The sequence below is a fragment of the Sipha flava genome, unplaced genomic scaffold (genome assembly GCF_003268045.1).
Source record: "Sipha flava isolate LNK unplaced genomic scaffold, YSA_version1 369_pilon_pilon, whole genome shotgun sequence".
Taxonomy (NCBI): Eukaryota; Metazoa; Arthropoda; class Insecta; order Hemiptera; family Aphididae; genus Sipha; species Sipha flava.
In genome coordinates this window covers 74,151-100,316 of record NW_020273075.1, presented here as the reverse complement: position 1 = coordinate 100,316, position 26,166 = coordinate 74,151, and the positions used below count along the sequence as shown (strand labels likewise).

At 27.4% G+C, this 26,166-nt stretch overlaps 2 protein-coding genes across 4 annotated transcripts; both read left to right on the top strand.

Annotated features, from left to right (window-relative positions):
• Positions 1 to 6,021: 6,021 nt before the first annotated feature.
• LOC112687845 (facilitated trehalose transporter Tret1-like) lies at positions 6,022 to 14,865 on the top strand. Of its 3 annotated transcripts, none has more exons than XM_025560792.1 (6): positions 6,022 to 6,506; positions 6,579 to 6,717; positions 12,142 to 12,527; positions 12,593 to 12,943; positions 13,321 to 13,589; positions 14,505 to 14,864. In XM_025560792.1, exons 1-6 carry the CDS (start codon positions 6,435 to 6,437, stop codon positions 14,725 to 14,727), a joined length of 1,440 nt encoding a protein of 479 aa, XP_025416577.1. In that variant the 5' UTR covers positions 6,022 to 6,434; the 3' UTR covers positions 14,728 to 14,864. The 3 variants fall into 3 exon arrangements, with proteins under 3 accessions (XP_025416577.1, XP_025416578.1, XP_025416579.1); XM_025560793.1 differs by lacking the exon at positions 6,022 to 6,506 and adding an exon at positions 6,904 to 7,003 and having other exon boundaries at positions 6,626 to 6,717; positions 14,505 to 14,865; XM_025560794.1 differs by lacking the exon at positions 6,022 to 6,506 and adding an exon at positions 6,907 to 7,003 and having other exon boundaries at positions 6,627 to 6,717; positions 14,505 to 14,865.
• Positions 14,866 to 17,707: 2,842 nt separating this feature from the next.
• LOC112687865 (facilitated trehalose transporter Tret1-like) lies at positions 17,708 to 26,151 on the top strand. The gene is made up of 6 exons (XM_025560826.1): positions 17,708 to 17,931; positions 17,997 to 18,135; positions 24,123 to 24,508; positions 24,588 to 24,947; positions 25,018 to 25,286; positions 25,798 to 26,151. The coding sequence occupies exons 1-6, from the start codon at positions 17,860 to 17,862 to the stop codon at positions 26,018 to 26,020; spliced, it is 1,449 nt and encodes a 482-aa protein (XP_025416611.1). The 5' UTR covers positions 17,708 to 17,859; the 3' UTR covers positions 26,021 to 26,151.
• The last annotated feature ends 15 nt before the right edge of the window (positions 26,152 to 26,166 follow it).

The window sequence follows — 26,166 nt, the reverse complement described above, 5'->3', positions numbered from 1 at the left end:
TAAACGTATAACTGTTCAGGTCTTCCAACTCTAGAAAATACTACATACAATTTTCCATATCTACACCATAGTAAAGTCTATCTTTGGGTTTTATTTATTGTCATTGTAAAACAAAATTATATTAGAAACTGAACTCATTTAAACTAAACTAGAAAATCGTTGAGGTTTAATAGTAATTATATATATTAGTATTATATATATTATATTTATAAGTCAATTATTTCTTTAGAATTTACATTACTAGTAAAGATTATAAATTTATTCAAGTTCTTAATGAGCCCAATTACATAAATTAAATAACTGTTGTAATCGTTCGTAAACATTAATATAAGAATAATAAAAAACAATTGAATCAAACTATTATCCGGAATTCTGTGTTTTTTTTTTTTTTTTATATGACTAAACATTATTTTTAATTTATTGTAATAAAAATATAAAACAATAAATTTAAATTACATTTTATAGAAATTAAATTTATAAGAATATATAAATGTATATTGAAGAACTCCCAATGAAAAACGTGATGGAATAGACCAATTTTCTTTGTAGACTACCATTTGATGATGATCTTCAATAAAAGAGATAATCCAAAGGTACAAATAGTAATCCAAACATAAAATATGTTGTAATTATTACAAAACATTTTGTTTTCACAAACCAGGGACTGGAACCTATTGGATTTTTTGGTTTTGGTTTAGGACATTAAATTAATATTTTTAGGGTACCTGTTTTGTAAAAAAAAGGATTCTTACCGGTTTATACCAGTTCTGAAAAATACTAGTTATTTTCGATTAATAGAAAAAAAATTGATACTGTTATAGACAGTAATTTTCTCGTAGTTTTTTTGAAAATTGCGAAGCCACGTGTACTTAAATTTTAGTTACTAATTAGTGCTCTATTTTAAAATATAAAAATTTAATTTTTCTGCAAAAGTTAAATTTAAATTAAATATTATAAAGTGTAAATGTATTTGTTTTATATTTGGGAACATCACTGGTTGTAGATGAATATTTCTAGCCTTTTTTGCCAAACAACAGTGTTTAACGAGGAAAAAGCAATCTCCATTCACTGCACTCAAAAAAAATCTGGTCTTAAAATAATGTTTTACGAACTTTTAAATGGTGTTTTCGTGATGAAAAATGAAAAAAAAATCTTTCTACATAACTAATGAAAAATATGAAGAATTATTGAATGAAGTTCAAAAATCAAAATCTGTCATTGTTAAAAAATCACTTCATTATCGGTGACTTAAACAGTTTGATATCGTTAATATCGGTGGAGAAGAAAAAACTGATTGCTCCATGAATGGTGCCTCCGAACAAATGCTTTATTATGTTCGTTATAACGATTTATATGAAATTATTCATGAAGCACATATTGCAACAGATCATGGAGGTAAAAATCATATTGCTTATGCTGTTAATAGTAAATACAATTATGTTAATTTAAAATTATGTGAGTCATGTTAAAAATAAACACAATATGTTCAAAAAAGATCTAACCTATTTTACACACCAAAATTAATTAGCACTGCTAGGTAGACATAACTGATATGGAGGCAAATCCGATAACAATTACACATTTTTAATGGCTTATCAAGACCATTTGACTAAATTTGTTAGTTTACGAGCACTTAGATTTAAACGGGCTGAAAAAGTTGCATACTGCTTACTCGATATTTTTACTCTTTTTGGAGCACCAAATATACTCCACTCCGATGACGGTGGAGAATTCGTGAATGCTGTTATTACAAATATATGTACTTAGGGGCGGAACTAGGGGGGTGGAAAACTGGGATTCATCTCCGGGCGTAAAATTTTGGAGGGTGTAATTTTCGTAATTATTAACAACTAATTTGATATTTTTAACTTTGCTAAATATTGTTATTAGATTAAAACTCAATAAGTATGATTGTTTATTAATGATTAGAAAAAAAATTCTCGAGAAGATTATCTGATTATTGGTCTATGATAGGGGGTAATATTAACATTTTCCCCGAGCGTTAAAATTCCTAGTTCCACCTCTGTATGTAGTGTGTGGTCTGAAGTAAAAATAGTTCACGGAAATGCTCGCCACAGTTCATAATGTTCTGTGAAACGTGCCAATTAGGATATGGAAAGTATGATTACGACTTGGATGGAAACGAATAAAACCACGAAATAATCAGAGTCTTTAAGTTTCATACTAGCTATGGAGGACGAAGCTTTTCATTCTGGTACGTAGCAATAATTTATTATCATTAATAATCAATAAATATATTTTATTATAATTTTATATGACTACGTGACACTCACCCGATGAACATTACATAATTACCATAATCATAATATATGGACATAATTACAATGCAATTATTTAATTATAATATAATGAGAAGTTTACAGAGGTGACAAAATAAAATAGCATGTACAACCGATATGTTACATAAATGTTATTCTTATCTTTATTTAAATAAAACTTCTTATAGAACTATAGGTCTCCAAGTCATGCTTTACATTATTGACAATAATTGATTATTTTTCGTACATTTTTTTTTTCTCGTGTACATTTGAAGCATTATTTTATTACACATGTTATTGTGTATCATCGGGTGTTATTAAAGTATATACTATAACATGAATAACTAATATACTAAATATTGTTATTTTTTTTTAATTCCCTGAGGCTTTATTATTTAAACGTCCCAAGGGTCTTTATAAATATGTTTAACAATTATATACATTTACATAATAAATACTATACACGTTGATGAGGTCACTCCCAATGAAGTGACTCCTATCTTAATTTAAATACTTAAACTAAGTCATATGGTTTCAGACGTTTAAGACGTATAGTATCCTTGGAATCGTCTAATAGTTGAATGGCCATTGTATTAACATGATGATCTAACCTTGTCTCGTGTTTGCAAGCAAACCTCTGTATTTCGATTGACACTATGGGTAACATATGATATTATACCTCGGCGAATTGCATCGTTTCTTTTAAACTTGTAAGCTGCAGTGATGATTCGAAGGGCGATGTTTTGACAGCGTTGTATTACATCAATGTTAAACTTACTAGCACAACCCCACAGAGGAATGCCATAAGTTCAGATTGGTTTTATAATGACTACGTATAGTAGACGTTTATTTTTTTACAGTTGACTTGGAGTGGGGTCTGACTAACCAGAAGAGTTTTTGAATTTTTTCTTTCATTTTCAATTTTTTCTGCCGGACATGGTGTTTCCAATTCAATGAAGAGTAAAAGCCTATTAATTTTCTAACATCTAGTCCAATCAAAAATGTTGTCAATTGATTCTTGTAATCTATCAGTTACTGTATCGTCGGAAAATATTGCTATCGTTGGGTTGCCGTCTTTTGATATATCTCTTGTGTAGAATAGGTACAAGAATTATGTAACAAACGTTCACGTAATTTTATGAGATATTCCTTGTACTTTGTTAAAAGCCTAGGATACATAAGGAACACTCCACAGAGATATTTTTTTCTTTAAGAACTTGCTTATCCACATTAGTGGTGCGATGAACGTGATAGATTTTCAAATGCTTATTGCGGAATCCAAATTGATGTTCCGGTATAATATGTTTTTCCTCTATAATTGGTTTAAGACGTTTGAGTAGAAGTTTCTCTAAGAGCTTAAACAAACTTGATAGGAGTGATTATCGGTCGTTATTATGTAACACAGTGGTTCCTAAACTGTGCACCGCGGTGCCTTAGAGGCACCACGATCACTTTCTAAGGGCACCGCGGTCTACCGTTCATAATAAATAGTTTAAAATGTATAAGATTGATTTTACCTTATTGTTTTCGTAAAAACTTTATAGCAAATAATGTAATATTTTCTATTGTATTATCGGATATTCTTATTTTAACCTTATAATATTTTTGTATAATAATTATAATCATAACAATAATGTTTACTTATCTATTTTTTAAGTTTAAAAGTGCATTAATTTATAACTAAGTTAAATTTTATTAAAATTAATAAAATCGGCTATCAATAGATTTTTTTTGTTCTGTCTTTAATGTTATTCAATGCCCGGGTACCGTGGATTGATTGGGTCCAAAAAAAGGCACCACAGAAAAAAAAAGTTTGGGAACCGCTGATGTAATATATTCGGGTGGTCTTCCTGGTTTGAGCAATATTATCACTTATGTCAGTTTCCACTGTTTAGGAACATATTCTATGTGCTAGCATTGCATATGTGCGTAAGATACTTGATAGCCATACGAAATAAATAAATAAAATTAATGATAGCATTTTTTAGTAGCTCTTTGAGTATTTTAGAACTAACTCCATCATAGCCTAATCCTTTTTTTTTTTAGATTTATGTTGTCATCTATTTCTTTGGAAACTTCTAACGGAAAATATATTATATTATTATATTATGAAGCTAAGCACATACTAATCTAATGTAGATCTGAAGAAGAAAGAAAAGAAAATACGATGGACCTTCATTAAATAATCCCCACAGTTATAATTTATAAATATTGTCTCCTAACTGAATATTTCTGAAGACCAATTTCGATAAATAGATAGATAGATAGATATCTTAAATTAAAAAAATATACTAAGTACGCACCTATACTCTATTCATCGAGAGAACGCAACTCATTCGCGCATTCCACCACTTTTTACTGCATTTGCTCTGCCGTCTTGAACTCAAATTCCCCCCCTCCTGTCAAAACAAAGAGCCGAATAGGTGCTCCAGAGCGGAAAATTTAATGGGGTGGCATAAATAAAATTTTCCTAAAAAAAAATAAATATTATATATAATAATTATTTAAGCAAACATTTTTCAATATGATTAAAAAAAATGTTGGGTGTTCAATAAAATGTGAAACTTTTGAATATGACTTCATTTATTTTATTATTTATTATGTTATTGTCGTTTATAATATTTTCTATGATTCCCATTTTATTTTCAGTTGTTGTTTTTTTTAATTATTGAATTGTAAAATTTAGACATAGAAACAGATTTTGTAGAAAAGTTAGCACAGTTCAAAACTATTTTAAAAATTTTCTGTCAGAAGCCAAAAATAATTTTACATTACTACTGAGAACACTGAAAACATCGTCTTTATAGACATCGTTTCCTAATATCGAAATAATTTTAACCTAATTTTAAACTAATTTTAACCTACTTCAAATACAAGTGGCAAGAGATCGTTTTCTGTTTTAAAATGTGTAAACAGTTATTTAAGATCGTCATGAATACAAAAAAAAAAAATGTTTAATTTATCAATTTTATGTATATAATCTGATTTGGTTTAGGAAATGAAGTGGGAAGAACTGATACAAAAAGTTGCAACTATTAAATCCAGAAAAAAATATATTTAAAGAAAAATAACTAAAATTAGCTTTTATTATTTAATTGAAGTTTATATTAAAAATTATTTAAATTATTTTCTGTATATTTTTGAACCAATTTATTAATATCATTATTGTATTTTGTGACTGTTTTTCATTATTTTAAAAAAGTTCTTTGGAAAATTATTTTGTGACAATAAATACCTATATAGTTATACTTTTTAGTGTAAGTAGATCAATTATTAAATTAGGTATATTTGATAATAGTATTTACAAAATTACGTGTTCTGAGAATTGATAACGTTCTATAAAATAATTTGAAATCAAAAAAAGTGAATATTTCATAACATTATCCCGTATTGTAGTATTTTTCAACTGCAGTTAAATTATCGTTAAAAAAAAAAAAAATGATTATAATAGTTATATATAATATTATATAACGAACGAGAACTCGCGCACTTGTGCGTGGGTATTTTATAATCATTACAATAAATATTCAATTTGCCAAACACAAGTATTTTATCTATACGTTTATGTTGACAATGTCGATACGATTGTTCAACCAGTAAAGATTCGGAAAACGTATGAACCAATGAAGATGTATTATGATTATCTCGTTAAACATAAATCCGTAATCAAAACATGAACAAATAATGTTATAATGATAACAAATCGGTTGAGTGTACGAACATAAGTGGTGAACGACTCAATGTCGAAGAAAACAGTTGCGTTTCTGTGGCATTGCCGTGCGCACGCGAAACTGTTCTGTTTTATTTCTAATAGCGGGTTTGGTAGTAACTGATAATGACATTGTTTACTCTCGTCAATTCGCAAACACAGCAATTTATAAAAAAATTTAACTGAATAGAAAATTATTAATTTATTGCAACTAACTTTTATCTACTCGTGAGTACAGATATAAGGTTCATGTATAACGTAAATGTAATATATAACATTCTTTGCACTAAACAAATCATAGTTGTTCTGTTATAGTACACATCAATAATATTCTTACTAATAGAATGTCTTTGAAAATAACATGAGTTATTAACAATTGATTTTCAGTAGATTTATTTTTTTGCATTTAATTTAAAATACATGTTTGTTGGATTTCATTGTTATCAATGTCTAATAAAAACGCGAACAAAGATGAACAACGCCCCCAAAAATATGGACTTAAGTCGACGCTGGCACAAGTAAGTAAACTAAATATTTTGCACATCAATGAATATATTATGTATATGTATTAATTACGTGAATTATTACAGTTGTTTGCCACCATAGCGCAAAGTTTTCTGTTTATTGGAATGGGAATGAATCTATCAATGCCCGCATTGGTCATTCGTGATTTATATCAAAATTCGAACAGTGATTTCTCAATAACGATAACTGAGGCCTCGTGGTATGGTAAGCCGATTCGTTCAGTTTTTATCATATAATATTAAATCAAGTCAATACTACTAGGCTGTGTAAAAACGTATCAAAATCTTATATTGCATAAATGTTTCAAACAGTCGAAAATATTGAAACCTAATCACGTATCTATTCTGTAGATAATAAAACAACAAATAACGTTGAAAAAGTTTTTTTCAGCAGGTGTATAAATGGCCGTCACCCAAAAGAGCACATTTTTCAGAAAATAAGCCAAAAAGAGCACAGATCAGTAATAACAAAAAAAAGCACAAAAAATACAGTAATTAAATTAACAGCATATTATGTCAATTAAAATAATCATTGTAAACAAAAAGAGCACATTTGATGAATACAGAATTATTGATAAAGCAAAATATTTTCCTAGACAATTTAAGAATTGTAATCCCAATCTCTCGTGTTTATTATTTTATCAAATTTCATTTGGTACCTTAATACATTATCAACCATTAGCTTAGGTCTGTTCTGATTTAATTATCAGTTATATCCGTTTCATTAGATTTGATAACATATAATCATCAAATACAGTAATGGGATAGTTACTGCAATTATACTTAGTCAGTCATCATGTCAGAACTCAGAGTTTCTAAATATGAAGTATAATAATACATAGGGTGACCATATTTATGAAAAAAAAAAACGGGACGAATATGTTCTCTAAAAAAAAAGACAACATTTTTTTTAACTTCTATATTATATGCAATAAAAATAATTTTTAATTAGTTTGATATTTTAATTAAACATTGATTTGCATTCTTTTTTTGCTGTGAGATTGAAAAAAATTACTTAAAATATTCTTTATTTTTATTGAGTTGATGTCGATTGTTCATAATTTTCTTCATTACATTCTTTGACATTATATTTTTTTTGATGAACTGATTGCATTATAGTTTTGGTTGTGTTAACAAAAAAATCATAAAAATCATTACAGGAATATTTTTAAGAATTATTATTGCTTTGACAGTTGGTACGAGAAAACGATTTTTTCCGTCCGTCTATAAAATATTTGTGATTGAAAATATTCTTTCTATTAATGCATTAATTAATCTGCAAAGGTACAGTGAACGTATATTTCTTTTTAGGAATTTTAAAAAAACAATACAAGTGATAACAATAATGACTCACAACAATTTAAATAAAAAGAACTAATACACAGTGGCTATAACATTAATAACACAAGATCGTTGCAATGTACCATACATACGTTATTGCACGACTATGTTCGATTTTCCGATTAATATACCTAATATACTTATTTTACCGAATATCGTTGATTATAAATAGTACTGTATATTGGTTAACTATTCGTATTTAATATCGATTTCTTTAGAAGTTTCGCACATGAATTCGTAGTACATATATACATTGGCACAACTAGAGGGGGGGGGGGGGATTTGGGTACTTTGCACCCCCTAAGTCAAAATCAGCACTCCCTAAAAAATCGTTTAAAAACTGTAAAAAAAGAGTTGAATATTTATCGAATTACAATTATAACATAATAGTAATTTTTGTAGTATAACATTTTGTTATTTATAATGTCGAATTGGATGTGTTGATTTTAATTCAATAGAGATAAGGATGCCAGAGCGGCCAAGTTATTTTAAATAGTCTGTGCTTAATATACCTGTATGGTATATTTTAATCAGTACCGCCAACACGGGTGAAATGGAACTTGAGTGGTGACTTGGAACACTATGACTTTTCTTGGTTGAATTTGATAGAACTTCGAGAGTTTTGTTATATATCGTTTATCTTTTCATGATATTTTATGTTGTTTCATTTCCAATCAAAAACCTTTTATCATATTTTATGATATTTCTTATCATTAAACAGAAATTGATGTTACAAACTGTTATCATAAAAGTACTTTTTTTGTAGATCAAATTTAATTCATCAAACTTATACTGTTTGAGACACAAAAGAGAATGTGTTTAATTTATATTTTATATAATATTTAGGTTACCTATTGACTTCTTTAGGTTATCATATATACAAAGCTGTTTGTAAAAATCCTATTTGTATTCCAAGTAAAACGTATTGCAGGTTAAACGCTCAAAAACATTTAAAAATATCTTACTATTTCATGTCTCCCGAAACTCAAGGTGACTTGGAACATTCATTTTTTTTTATTTTTAACCAAGTTATGGTTTATCAAAACACAAAAAAACTTTGAGCTTAAGCACCCCCTAGTTTAAATGTCTCGTTGCGCCAATGCATATATATATATATGTTACGGGTAAAGTTTGAAAATGGGTAGTTTACACATTACCCGGGTAAAGTACACCTTATTCATAGAAGTAGTATAATATGTTTATTATCCAGTATACTATAAGTTAGCAATATAAGCTATAGTTATTCGAAAAAAAAAATTATTAAGTACCTAAACTATGTATTATTAAGTTATTATTTTATAATAAAAAATTTTAAAAAATTAAATAAAGTTATTTATTGGAACACTTTGAATCATTTTGAGTTGCAAAATATCTCCCTAGATTTACATTTAATCGTACATTTATTTGTTAAATGATTATTGTCACACAAACATTTTTTAGAAATTTGACCATCGAAAAAAAATTGTGCATAAGCTATTTCACAAAAAGATTTTTTTTGTAACCAACACTTGTAAAATATTTATAAAAGTTTCATTATGATTTATTTATTTTTATTCACATTTCTTATTTCAGATAGTATGTTATAATATTTTGATTCCGTTAAATTTACCGAATTTTCTTTATTTTCATTTATTTATTTATTATAATTTTCAAATAATTTCTCTTTTTATGACAAGTTTTTTTTTTAAAAAACTAAATGATCAAACATTAATAAACCAAACAAGTGAACTCGAAAACCAATAGCACCGTATGTAGTTTAAAATTATTATACAATATCAATGCACACGATTAATCATCATGTAGGTACAATTTATGTTTTATCGTATTTTATTAATATTATATACAGTTCATACTTTGTCGTATTTTATTTTATGAAAATACTTTATCCACTCAAGGGTAGATAATGTAAAAATTACCCGGATGATGTGTACATTACCCGATTTTCTTATTCTACCCGTAAAATATATACCACTCGTATATGACATGTCTTATTTTTTTTTCTTTTACTCTCGGTTTACAATTTTTATGGAAGTAACGGGATTAATACGGGACAAAAAGCGTCCCGTTCAAAGTTTGTCGGGACAATGGGACATAATGATAAAAAAAAGGGACGTATGATCACCCTAATAATATATTATATAGAGATTATGATTATTGTGCTGTTTGGGTGGCGCCAGTAATGTAATAATATGATGATATTCACTTTGCTCTTTTAGGCAACAGTATTTTTGTAGAATAATAAAAATGTGCTCTTTTTGTCTCTACGAAATATGCGGCTAATACTATACCGATTTATTAAATATTACTGCAACACGATTGCGCCCGTTTTATCTGCGAAAAAAAACGCAACAAGATTGTGCTCCATGAAATATGAATGTTTTCTTTTAACAATTTACAACAACTCAATCCAATTGGTGATGTTACATATAGAAAAACTAGAATTTTCATGTTTTTTTAATAATAATATTTTTTGTAATAAATATAGATATATATTCATAAAAACAATAAAATTGCTAATTTTTACAAAGAAAGAACTACGAATTATAATTTTGTGACAAGAAATCGTGGTCCACTAATTTAAAATATTCTTGTACAGATATTTAATTTTGTTCTAATTTTGTTAAGCTTGCATAGTAAATTCCAAACGGTTTTTTAGTTCTTTTCAAAGTTTATATAAATATTATTACTATCACCATTATCATAATTTAAATATTGGCCTAAATTAAAACTACAGAATATCATTTTGCAACTATTTGGAAAATTTCTCTACAAGCATTAAGTACACTTTTTTCAAAACCTAATTGTCTACAACAATCAGCTAATGATATTAATATATTCAAGTCTACTAACTTGTAACATAATTTTGTAATCGTAAGCCGTATATCTACTCGTAAGTAAACATCACTTGATTTTGATGTCAAAAAAATAATATAAAAACTTTTTTGTAGCATATGTATCGTGCAAAGTAATTTATTGTATTTCAATCACTCTGTTATTTTATAGCTTATTTGAAACTGGTATTGAGCTTTGTACATGCTGTTGTTACAGACATATATAAATGTAAGCCTTTACGATTACCATTACACGAAGGGATCACATAAATAGTGTAAAGAGAATTAGACTATTATCATAATACATAAGCACCAGTAGTTCGCTTGCAATGACTAAAATACAGTAAGATAATACAAATACGTAAATACAAATCACACGATGTTCTATCGTCTTATAATATAGAAATAGTTATGCGATTCGCAGAAGTCACGAGGCCAACCACTGAAGTATTCGATAGGTAATTAACATAGAACCGCATGCTTCTTAACGGACCGGTGTAATAAATATAGAACTAATAATATATAATAATGTAATAAAAATATGAAAAATTACTTAAAACAGATCATGTCAGGTTAAACATATTATTTTTTTGGAAAAAGGGAAAACCACAGTTTCACACAAAAACGGGATATACAAGTTAGTCTCGAATATATCAATGGATATGTGTTATAGTCCGATACTCGTATTAGCAAACAACTTCACTTCAGTTTTAAACTTAATAAATTAATGTATTGGATTCAAAATTATTTAGGTTAGCGGTTCTCAAACTGTGGTACGCGTACCACTAATGGTACGCGAAAGACTACATGGTGGTAAGCGAAAGGCCGCATGGTGGTAGAACAGAAATTAAAAATTCAATATTTATCTCATATATTAATTCAAAAACACTAATGAATTTGTAATAATAAATAAATAATAATTTTATTTTAGTATTTTACTGCCTTTTTATTTAAGATAAATATATTTAACTATGTCAAGTTTGTATGGTTCTATTTTTAATCATTAATGGTACGTGGCTGATTGATAATATACTCATGTGGTACGCGAAAAAAAAATGTAAGAACTGCTGATTTAGGTTGACGAATAAATGCTTTAAACTTAGAATTATTTTTTAATAAATAGTAATTAATTTAAAATTGAGTTATTATTTGAAACACCTTAGCACTTATCTTCAACACGAAAACAATTAAGCTGACGACACTCAACAATGTCTTTTATCTTATTTTTAGTGAAAATTTACTAAAAATAAATGTTAACATATGCATATTATACCATTATATTTTCATATGGCGTATTCGAAAATTGTTAAAAGGACACCCCTACGTTTCATGGAGCACAATAGTGTTAAGTTTTTGTTGTTGTTTTTCATTTTTCTTTTTCCGTGTAAAAAGGGCTCAATCGTATTGCAGCCGTCAACATAGCGATGATAATATTTCCGTGTATTGTCCGATTGCAGGTAGCTTGCTGTTTATGGTACACCCGTTCGGATGTTTCCTTTCGGGAATTCTGCAAGGAAAGCTCGGGAAAAAACGTTGCATGATAATCGCCAACGTGCCCAGCATTGTCGGATGGGCGTTACTGTACTCGGCGGAGTCTTCGACGTTCCTGTGCGCGTCAACATTGCTGATGGGATTCAGTACGGGATTCGGCCCGGGATCGACGTCTTCATACGTGGGAGAGATATCGGAGCCGAGGCTCAGAGGGTCGTTGAGCTCACTGGGAAGTACGGCAACCCGAGTCGGAACGTTGCTCACGTACGTGTTGGGTTCGTTTTTCGGCTGGAGGACCGTCGCCATGCTGAGCGCAATCTGCCCGATCGTGTGCATATGCCTCATCGTTATTGTACGCACGCGGCCGCGGCTCGGCGACGGATCGAAATCGCGTTACGTTATCTTTCTTGTTCCCAGATACCGGAGTCTCCTGTCTGGTTGGTGGCTAAGGGCAAAAACGATAAGGCCGAGAAGGCCATGTGCTGGTTACGAGGCTGGGTGGAACCGGAAATGGTGCGACACGAGTTCCTGGAGCTCATTCATTATAATGAAGTGTCCGGGACCCGCGGCAGCAAGGGTCACGTGGAGAAAAAAAAAGGTCTGCTGGCGAAACTGGCCGAGTTCAAAGAGCCGTCGGTGTACAGGCCGATGAAATTGATGATGGCGCTGTTTTTCGTGTCCAACGTGGTCAGCCTTTTCCACACCAGACCGTTTATCACGAAAATAATGACGAACATCTATATCGTTGACAATCAAAACGAATTATTGGTAACCGCGCATGCACGACGTGTGTAAAGTGACGACGTGCTGACGGCGCGCAATCGTTACAGGTGTTCCAGTCAAATCATACCCCCCTGAAAATATTATCAGGGGGGGGAAATTTTCCTTGGCATATTTTACCTCCGGTACAATTATCCTAGCTTATCTTTATCCCCGGTAAGTTCATCCTAGGTTAATTATACCCTTTTCGGTGAATACGATATTATCCTAAGAAAGTTTTACCCCCCGGTAAGAATATCCTAGGATAAATACTAGAAAATCTTTCCCCCCCCGGTAATATTTTCCGGGGGTATGATATGTCTGTTACACCGGTACACGCGCGGTCGTTTATCGACAGTTAATCATAGAATATTAACGGTTTTCAGGTGATCCTTACGGCCCTCACCGGATTGGGAAGTATTATAGCGACCGTAAGCGTGCACCGGGTGGGCAAAAGGGTTTTGACGTTTACGACGTTGTCGGTAAACATCGTTATGCTGATGTCGCTCGGGGTGTACATCATAGCGACCAAGGATAACATCATCGAGCCGTTACCGAGCGTTTCGTTAACACTACTGAGTTGCATTTACTTCATCGGCGCTTGCGGCATTTCATGTATGCCTTGGATGTTGCTGATCGAAATTTTCCCAAACAAGTAACGTTCACAATTCTTACTGTATAATGTCAATCAGCGTTTCTACACGAAATTTACACAATTTCTTAAATATTTCATCCGCAATGTGTTTGTACATTTAACTCGACTCGGCTGCAGATTTATCACAATAATCGAACGATTCATTATTATATTTTGAATTCGGTTGTGGTTAAACGCATTTATAATCAATTGTGAATTAAAAAGTTAACATCATATAAGTATCGATCATATACTCGTAGTATCTAATAATGTAGAATATTTTTATTTTATTATTATATGGTATGGTAAAAAATGTGTGATTCCAATACATATAAATTAAAGAAGCAACAGCGGTATCGTATATATCTAAATAGTTACCGGCTCCATCATTCAGAATATTATTTTAGAGCAACTATTTTGTAAAACCTGCATGCATAATTTAACATTTTCTGTTTTCGTTCCAACATTTTTTTAATAATTTAAAATAATTCGTAAATTAACAATATAGATGCGTAGTAAAATATGCTTAACATCATATACAATATATTCAACTGTACTTTGTTAAAACTTCTTTAACATAAAGAAAATTGCTACTCAATATTCAGGTAAGCAGAAAGAGTGAATCTGTAAGGAATATTTTAAAAATTAGGGTGTGCATACTTTGGTGACGAGGTCTGGATTGCATATGGAATTAATTATTACTTAAACAGTTCATTTTCCTATTGTTATATTTACTTTTCATGTACAAATCTCAATGTGCTTATTCTATTATTCCGTTCCAAAATAATGTAATGTAACTATAATATTAGTAAATAATATTATTTTAAACATTAGAGATATGAAGAGTATTGAAATTCAATTTTTCCTTACCTATCTTAATTATTTACGATATTACAAAAATTCAATCATCAATATATATATATTTTTTTTTTACAGAAGCAGAGGAATAGCTACTAGTATGTGTACAGCATTGGCCTACATAATTTTATTTTCATTAACAAAATCGTATTTATCGATTGAAATATATTTAAGCCTCGAATACACAATGATTTTATTCGGTTGTATTGGACTTATTGGACTTATATATTTTTACTTCAGTTTGCCGGAAACTGAAAATAAGACTCTTTTAGAGATTGAAGAATATTTTGCAACGAATTAAAATATGATAGAATAAAAAAGATCCATTTTCTTGGATAGGTAAAGTTAATTATTATTTTTTTTTACCCACTTGGTCATACCAAATTATAGCTTTAATAATACATATATAACCAATTTATGTATAGTACGTAAGTATATTTATAAATTATATTTTATTGATTTGTAATTGTATATATAAATTAAATTAATTAAGATTTAAAAAGATTATGAAATTGTAAGTTGGAATAGTAATATTCTACTTTTTACTAAATATGAAGTTTTACAAAGTATTTATTTGATCTTTTTAACAAAAATGTTGTACCTAAGTAAAATCTAATGTAATACAATCTAGCTATATAAAAAATATTTTACTATAATATTATTTTCTTGTCATTACCATATACTCGTATATATTAATCTAGGACGAAAAAGTTCTAACTTTTATTATGCAAAAATGTTTTTATTAAATAAATGTATTTACAACTGATTGGCATTTTTTGGAATGAGCAAAAACAATCTATTACCAAGCCCAGCATACAATCAAGATTAAAATTATCAAGAGAAAAAATATTATAAGTTAGAACTATTTTAATTTTAAACGCTTATATGATAAAAACATTTATTTCACCGTAACAAAAATATGTTATAGATGAAAAAAATGTTTTTTCGTGATACAAAATAATTTTATCAACACAAAAATATGGTGGTTGTAACTGTTAATATTAATTATATTTTCACTATTTCCAGTAGATACTATGATTTTATATATAAACAGTACAGTTGGTCACTATGTAAATAATATAATCTTAGATAAAATATAGTTATAAAAAATCTCTGATACTTAATTTATATTATATCAACTTACTATAAGTATAGTTTAAAAAAACATTTATATTTTTCCTTGACTATTTTTCCATTTTTTTTTTTTTTTTTTTTTTTTTTTTTTTTTTTTAATATGATTATGAAGGTTCAAGATATCTATACTATAATAATTAATAATCACGTCAATTTACCCGATTCACCACTACTCAAAAAGGAGGACAAAGGTCGTGGTAATCTTTCCATCACCGTCATAAATCAATTTATTATTATGCAAATGATCGGTCAGGTACACTTTGAATCCTCTTATTATAATTATTAATAAAATAAGATAAATTATTCACTATATAGTGAGCTCCCTTTTTCTCAATTTATCAACAGCTACGCAACGAACGGTTCGTTGTTTTTTAGATTCTTAGTGAAACGAAGAATTTTTATTTATTTTTTTTATTAGAATTAACGTCAATCGGCTTTTTACCAATAATACGTTATGAATATAAGATATTATATAATTACAGTGTTTTTTAAATAGGATCATAGGATTAACTTAAATAACTAAGGTTTAAGAATAATAAAAATAATGAAATTACAATGTATTGATTTTACCAGAATATGTGTTTTGTATATGTGTGTGTATGTGTACATGATTTTAACAAGATACATTGACTAAGAGAATACAATCATAAGATATTTCTGGTAGAAAATATTATCTAGTTGGTACTTATAAGAAAGTAATTTCACAAGTTTTCCAATAGTTTTCTTAATAATTACGAAAAACTGGTGAAAAATTATTTATAAATACGGCATACTGATTTTCAACTAAATTGAACTTTTATTTTTATCGTAACTCAAAAAATAATAACTGTAGAGTTTAAATATTTACGTAAACATATTTTTGAGCTATATATAGATAGTTGACAATTTCCTATTTTCATAGCTATTTTTTTTAAAAAAATATCATTTTGGAATAATGAAAAGTACCTACTAAAAATTTAAAATAAAGTTTTTCATACATATCTTTTACTAACTAATGAAAAAAAAGTATTGAAAATTGGATAAAATATTTTCTATAAAATTTGCTTTGTAAAAAACAAAAAAATATGGATTACGAAATGAAATTTCGATGAAATCGGTTATTTCAACGGGTTTCCATTAAACTATAGTTTAATATATATAAGCTATTTAACTTTTATCCATTTTTTTTCCTATTTAAATCGACGACGACCCCAGGACTGTTCTTCGTGATACTTCAGGGCTGCCGCCATCATTTATTTAGTAAATTTAATTCTTATCCTATAAATATTAATCGTGGTGACTTTAAATATTTACTACATACTTACAAGGGTGTAGCTAGAAATTTCATGGGGGGGGGGGCAACAGTGATATCTAAACATGTTTAGTGTTTTTTTTTTTATTTTTTTTTTTTATTAATTGATATACATGTCAAATTTTTATCTAAATTTATGACATTAAATTAAAACATACGAGGTAAATACAAAAAAAAAAATTATGATACATCAAAAATATTGATGTAAAATTGTAACATTAAATTAAAATTAAAATACTTTGTCATTAAATAGGAAATGATAGGTAAATTTAAAATTTTGTTGAAAATTAGTAAATTTGCCAGCTATGGACGTGGTGGTATAACCCCTTCCGCCCCTTTTGACTACGCCTTTATAACTTATATTATCATTTTAAAGAAATTTCATTATAATAAAATCATAATAATAATAATTCGAGTAAATCTATATAATCTAGAATTATTCGTTAACTTCCACTTTCCCAACCAAATAAAGGTAAAGTTGACTGAAACATAAACATATCTAAATAGATGGTTTAATTTGAAACAAAAAATTAAAAATCCACCGTGCAGAGTTGTTAGTGAACTGTGAACTATAGGTTAAGCTTGAATGTTTGTAAAAAAGACATGAGAATTATTAGCTGCTATGATGGTTTTACTAAACGTCTTGTTATCAGGGTATATACTTATGAATTTGTAATTTGTAATTATATCATTAATAAATAGGTGCGTGAGTAGGGGATTAAATAATTGTTTTTTGATTCACGCCGCCATAGTGAGACAAAACAATTATTGAAAATATAATTACTAGAATTTTGTCATTATCTTTTTATGAAAAGAGTGTGTATGTCAATTATTCGTCTTTGTATAGTAATAACTTTATAAGCAGAGTTATTGTACAGTTGATATTTGGACATGTACTGGACATATGTTGTAATTTTAAAAATTAACAATTCTATATAGTTTCGTTATTACATACATATATGGCTGAATATATATATTTTAGAATTCCTTTTTAGTAAATTTATCATCATGGTTAACGAAAGTGAAATTTACGTAAAATATGTTCCCCAAAAATATGGAATAAAATCGACGATTGCACAAGTATGTATATTATTTGAAAAAAATGTTTTTTTGCATAAAATTAATGATTTATTTATAATTCATAGTTATTAGCAACAATATCCCAAAATTCTCTATTTGTTACATTGGGCATGCACATATCAATAACAGTAGTAGTTATCAAGGATTTGCTTCACACATCTAATAACGATTTTACAATATCCATAACTGAGGCTTCATGGTTTGGTGAGTTATAATTTTTTATTTTTTATTGAAAAATAATGATATTTTATGTAATGAAGGTTTATTCTAAAATAAATATTTTTTTTTTACATTTTTTTTTGAAACTTAATTACTTGATCGTGTAAAACACAATTGTTCAGAGAAAATCAATGGAAACGATTATTTTTTTAAACTTTAGATTTTTAATATTTGCATAATTTTCATTTACCCTATATACTCGTATATTCAATATCCCACTGCATGATTTATTAATATTATAGAGAAATTAAAAGATTGTGAGAGTTGATTGTACAGATTACGAGTTTGAATCTCCCCTCCCCCCCTAGATATAAAATACAGAATATTTCCCCTTTACAAAGTTTTTCGAAAATTTAATCTTGATATTCGCCAGGAAAACTTTTATATAGCCAACAGGAAGGCATTGTGTACCTGATAGTTGTAATTTAACTAATTTCGTTTCATTATAAAATCCAACTGACACAGTTATATAAAAAGCAAATATAAAAATCTTATAAATCAAAAATAAATAATTTCTGTTGACTTTTTTAATGACATCAATCTTAAAACTATGAAATTCTTATTATGAAAAACTTTCGAAAAAAATCGAAAAAGTAAAGTATCCTATAAAAAAAAATATGTAATAACGTTCCGTTAAATTTTTATTAACTTTTTAATTTCAAACTCTTATCTTTGAAATTTAAATTAAATTATTTAAATTTCAAAACATTATTTTTCAGTTAAGATTTAAATCATGTTTTATTTAAGTAATACTAAAAGACAACTGCTTAATTTACAAATCAGAAATAAAAACGTTTAATCAGTTAGTAATATTAATAATAAAACTTGATTATAATATGAATTGAAAAATAATTATTTTGGAGTTTAAATAATATAAATGTTTGAAATTAAATAGTGAATAAAAATTCAACATATTATGTATTTGTCAGAATCGCATCTAATTAATTGTATATGAATTAATGTCATTACGCTATAAACGTATACCTATATTATAAAGCATATGAATAATAGTATAAATAAATAATTATTCCATAAATAAATATTACACATATATTACATATATGTAATTGGACTTGGACCGAAGAAATAATGCCGATATTTTGTGTAATTAATATTCATATTTATTTCATATATATTTATATTTAGTTAATTTTATATTTTTAATAATATATATAAAATATAAAAAGAAAAAAATTTCTTTTTTAAAATCTGTTATCATTAACAACAGTTAAGATTTTATTTATTATATGAAATCCATACAGGATAATATTTAAATTTATAAGAGTAACTATAATGGAGTTTTTTTTATATGGGTACGTTTTTGATATTTAATTTTCTCGTTTATAAATCAAAATCATGTTGCCATAGGCAACGCGTACCTATATGGATTTTATCAAACTGTGTTGATCCTGTCCTTGTTTCTCTTTCCCTGAAATTTTAAATAAAATATAAAAAATAGAATTTTATTACGTAACTTAATTAGGTGAGGTCCTCTGAAACTAAACATTCTATATTTCTACCAACTACCTTATACTTATATACCTAATATACAAAGGTGGGCAAGTTAATGAAATGAATTAACTGTGTTTAGTTAAGTTAATTCAATTAAATTGCCTTCAGTTAAAGTTAAAAGTTAAAAAAAAAAAGTAGCTCGATAAGTTAAAAGTTAAGATAGAAAATAAAATGAACTTAACTCAGTTAAAAAAAAGTTAATTTTTCTAATATCATATGTTATACTTGTATTTATACCGAATACGCAGAATACTGAAATATAAATTATAGTTTATAAATATCTCGGACGACTTTTTGTTTTGTCCATTGGATGTTTTGTCGTATTTACCAGCAGGTACCTGTATTATTAATATCCAATTTTAACTTTACACTTTTAAAAGACTATGCTATTTATTTTTAAACCTGTTTTTAGAACTACACTATAGAGTTAGACTAAACAAAAATCGTATTATTCAATACCGAATAGATCATTAAATAGAAGTCGTGAAAATAGCAAGTCTATACAATAGATAGAATATTAATTATTACTATTTACTATAGTATCTATAGATTAAAATATAATTTGATTATTATGAATTGAGGATATTATGTTAGATATTATAATATTATATTATATTAGAAAAATAAATTACCAAAATTGAAAGAATAAGTTTTGTCTAATTGTTCCACATGATAAAAAAAAAATTAAAATGAACTTAACTGTAAAATAACGATAAATAACTATAAAAAGCTAAGTTGAAACAATAAAAAAATTAACTGAATAAGATAATAAGTTAAAAACAAAAATAACTAACTAGTTAAGTTAAAGAGTTTAAAAAAATTAACTTTTTAACTTAACTTTAACTTTTTAACAAGTTAATGCCCCCCATTGCTAATATATAATATGAAATTTATTTGTGAAATACATAGTTTAATAAAATAAATACATAATAAAATAAAATTAATTGAATGTAATTAATAAATCTAATAGTATACAATTAAATATGAATACTGATTATATTATAATAACATTTTTAAAAAGTTATACAGCATTATAGATTTATAATAATATATAATAATATAATATAAAATATATATATATATAATATATCAGTTAATTATGAAAAAATAGAATTACAATTAAATGTTTATAATAATTGAAGTCTTCTTCCTCTTTGTGTGGAATCTGCATGAAATTTAACTGTAACAAAATTAATTTCAAAAATATTTTTAATATGTAAAATATTTATGATACGATTACGAAGTCATTCTTAGTCAATTGTGTTTTTTGTAAATTTTTTGAGGCGATAAGAAATGAATTCGTTTGTTCAAAGTAAAACTCACCGGAATAGAAAGAACAGTGTATACGTATATATTCCAGTGGCATAGTTATAATCCAAACCACCCTGAGGTCAAATAATATGTTTGTGCCACTCAAGAAAATATGCCTCTTAGGTAAATAGATAGGTATTATATGAGTTTTTCATACGTATCAGTCACTATAAATCAGAGAATATTATAATATTAGTTTTTTGTTAACATAATATATATATATATATATATATATGTAAGTATAAAAATAGGAATATTTATTTGAGTTATAAATATAATTTAAACAAAATCAAAATAACTATACGCCTAATATATATTAATATAAATTAGCTTAATATAAGTATACCATAATATCTTTTTCTATGCAATAGCTAATATACGAATATAGTAATGATATTTAGTAGGAGGTATGTATAAATCTATTGTATTAAAATATTATTAACATTAATTTTAAAAATGTCATTAAATCATAAAAATATTATTTTGCTCTGCAATATGGCCCTATAATACTTATACATAGAATTATTAGCAAAAGTTATTTTTCCTTGATTTTTTTTCATAAAAGATATCAAAATTAATCGTGCACGTACAGTTACAATATTTAATAGGGCCTAACCACTGAGAAGTTCTTGACTTATTGAGATTCTTAAATGGTTTTTAATAATTTTAAATTTAAAAAAAAGACCATTCAAAAGTTGCTATTGTAACAGATAATGTTAACATTTAAAAGGCCAGAATGCACATCTGAAAAAGTTGTTATAAGTGTACTGTGATTAAAAATAAATAATATTATGAGTTGTTTAATTTACTTATGTTACGTTTGTTCCCGGTTTCCCAACATACTCGTATATTTCAGAGTTAGTTACTCATAAAGGTCGTAATTATGATTTAACTCGTGTAATATTTCTTTTTGACACAATATTTTGTTGGTCACCGGCGCCCATCTTTTAAATGTGTCATAAAAAAGTTTGTCGTCCACTGACAACGGCACCTGCTGCCCTTATGGTAGCTATGACACTTATATATTCTCAATCGAAATTAATGTTTTACCATCACCTGATCTTGAAAATATTATTCTTATTCTTGGAGTTATGGGCTGTGAAATAGATTTTTTGGAAGCAAGCTGTTCTGTTTATTCAACACTTTATGTAATAATGTCTTGATTGTAAATTAATAGTAATAATTGCCAATCAAAAATAAAATGTAATTTAATTCATTAACTTTTTAATCGTTTAAAATTTTAAAAAAGTATTATTTTCTGAATAAAACTAAATAATTTCTATAAATTCTAAACGTTTTCTAAGTAATGTTTTTCTAATTGATGTTTTCAAAATACGTAAGAAAGCATTTCACCATTTAATTTTAAAGAGAAATATCCTCCTTTATCTCTTCCCACAATTAACACCAATGTCTTGTTGTAAACTATATAAGTATTTATGAATAACCAGTATTAACTTAAGAAATTTGTTACTTTTTACTTACGTCATTCTGTTGTCTTATTAAATAGATATATATTAATAAATAGTTATTCCTCAACTTCAACAATAACTATAGACTCATATGTATCAGAAAACAAATTATTATATTGTGGGACGTAGGATCATTGCTATAAATTATACCGATTATCACAAACTTCTTGTATCAATAATGGTTAAAATAATCAAAATGGATAATTTATATTAAATGGATTGTTTTTATTCGATTTTGAAACCATTTTGTCATAAATATCTATCAGAATGTTTTGAACAAATATATTATCAGGCCTTAGTGAAATTAACCACAAGTTACATAATTAATGGAGATTCACAAGAGCCGTCGAAGGAGAACATAATATTTTATGAACGACTTTCACCACATTATACAACATTAAAATGTAGAATTTTTTAATGTGAAAATTAAAATTGCAAATAAATAAGATGAAAATCAAAAATAAAACCTATCAGTTCCTATAATGTCGTGTTTGAAGAAAAAATGTTACGGGAAATATTTTCCCCATACGAGAATAATATTATTGGCTTTACTTGTAATCAATGTTAAATAGTGTATGTCAATATCTGTAAAATAATTTTATACTGTATAGTCTAAAATCATTCAAGACTCATCATCAAATACACATTACCCATAGTTTTTTGTTATTATATCATTTTTTAATGTTACTTTTTACTGTATAGAAGTAAAATTAATAAAATAAATAATTGATCATGGATATGATAGAACATATATATTAAAAATTTTAATACTTCCCCCAACCAATAATTCTGAAAACTTTTTCTATAAACACCTAAGGATGTAGGTAAAAATGTTTTCTCGAGTATTCGACATTTTTCGAGTACTCGAATATTAAACTCGACTTGACTAGACTCGATACCAAAAAACAATACTCTAGTTAGTAGGCTAGACATTACAATGTCACATGTCTACGAATTTTAGATTCACAACACAGATAACATCCTTGCAACTGTAATATGTACTTCATTAATTTCACATCATCATTAACTACATAAAATTAATGAGTTTCTTTTAACTATCACTAATATATAAATATGATAATATCATATATTATAATATATAATACGGAACACGTGCCATATCCTCCGTGCCTACGCCAATGTTTTGACTTATATAGTGGTAAAGTAAAGCAAAAATATAATACGAAGTTATCAATACATGTTTATATCTAAATATTCAGATTATTTTTTGTGAAATTAATTTTGTTACAAAGTATCGCAGTAAAACATTATTAAATATTATCACTAAATATATGTTCATATATCATATGGATTGTGTATATTTAAATAATGCAATATTACATCGTTTTGCTCCTGAGTTCAAATATTATTCTGAGAATTTTTTTTTTAAGAAAAAAAACCGATTTCTCAAATGAAAAAATGTCTATCATGATTTATCTTTAAAAAAATGTTTATAATGAACGAATCAATTTAAAAATGAAAAAAAAGTACTTTATCAATAATAAAGAATAATATGTATAAGTCTCAAGTTTTCAGTAAAATGTAAACAGATTTTTACCGATCAATTTTGCACTTTTAGACGAAATACAATGTTTATCATAATATATATATATTATATATATAGTATTAGATATATATTATACATAACACTGATTACGTTATTTTTATGTCAAACAACAGGGAGCTTGATGTACATAATATACCCGATCGGATGTTTCTTGTCGGGGATTCTACAAGAGAAGTATGGGAAAAAACTGTGTATGATCATTTCCAATATACCCAGCATTATTGGATGGATTTTAGTATACTATTCGCATTCTTCGGCTTTATTGTGCGTAGCAACACTTTTGATGGGATTCAGTTCCGGATTCGGTGCGGGATCGACATCTTCGTATATCGGAGAAATATCAGAGCCCCGACTTAGGGGCATACTGGGTTCTATGGGAAGTACAGCCATGTGGATAGGATCGTTGTCGTTGTACATATTGGATTCCTTTTACAGCTGGAGGACTATCGCTTTGTTGAGTTTAGCTTGGCCAATAATTTCTACGTGGCTGTTAGTTTTTGTACGTCACAGATTGTTTTTATGCTATATTTCAATCGAAACATATGTAATAATTTTCCATTCATATTTCTTTTTTATAGATTCCAGAGTCACCAGTGTGGTTGCTCGCTAAAGGGGAAAACGTGAAAGCCGAGAAGGCGATGTGTTGGTTAAGGGGATGGACGGAACCTAAAACCGTTGAACTGGAATTTATCGACCTAGTTCATTACAATAAAATAACTGAATCTCAAGACAGAAATGTACACGGTGTTCAAACTAACGGTCCAAAAAGTTTATATGAACAATTGGCCGAATTGAAAGATCCATCAGTGTACAAACCGCTGAAATTAATGATGATTTATTTCTTTGTATCTTACCTAGTAAGCCTTTTCCCCGTTAGACCGTATATTACCTACATGTTGGCTGATGTGAATCTGTCTCAACACCAAAATGTATTCATGGTAAGACAATAAACGACATTTACAGCAATATTATTCAACACTGATTTTTGTAAAATGTATTCATTTTTAGATTATTTTATCTACTTTGGCTATTTTTGGATGTATAATATCTTCGACAACCGTTCATAAAGCAGGCAAAAGATTCTTGACCTTAACGACATTAACTATAAACTCAGTTGCATTGTGTTTTTTGGGTGTATATGTTATTGCCGTGAAAAAATATTTAATTAATCCATGCCCTTCGATATCTCTAACGATGCTGAGTTGCATTTACTTTTTCGGATTTTGTGGAGTTTCTAGTGTACCTTTAATGTTGCTGATCGAGGTTTTTCCAAACAAGTAAGTATTTAAAGCCATATTCTATATCATTTGAGTTGATAAGTACATTAATATCATGAAATTTACCGTTATTTCCGGTATAAAAGTTTAAAAAAAAATAAAAAATAAATAATAGTTATGAGTTATGTGTACCGAGATTTTTCGGATAAGTAGTTAATGTGTCATTGAATAACTTAATTTTGTTGTTAATAGCATAATATTTAATATTTTATCGAGTAATTGTAGTATCGTACACACCTAGATATATACTCTAGAACAAACACATTAAATAAAGATTATCGACTCAAAACTCAAATAAGAATTAACTGCAATAATTACTTCAAACTATATTTAATTGTTTTCGGTTTTCGAATAATTGATATGTGAATGTTGTTGTGACAATTCTTAAATATTTTAATTAATTAATTAATTAATTGATCGAATTATTTTTAAAACTTATGGTTATTAATGAGTTTTTTGCGAAATTGTTTGTTCAAAATTTTCAAAATTAAAATTGTTTTATTTATTACAGAAACCGAGGATTCTGTACTGGTGTCTGTACGGGAATGTCGTACATACTTTTATTTATAATGATAAAATCATATGTGCCGATTGAAACGTTTTTATGTCTGGAATACACTTTAATTCTCTACGGATGCATTGGCTTTGTTGGAATAGTTTATTTCTATCTATACTTACCAGAAACAGAAAATAAAACCCTATTAGAAATTGAAGAATTTTTTGCATCACATTAAAATTTTTAGATACCATATTTGAGAGAAAAATGAATTTGTCAAATATTTTATCGTTGTATTGGCCTGTGATATAACAATGGAAGTTAAAATTAATTTATTTTTAGATGTGTAAATAAACTTAAAATTATATATTTAACTGTAATTAA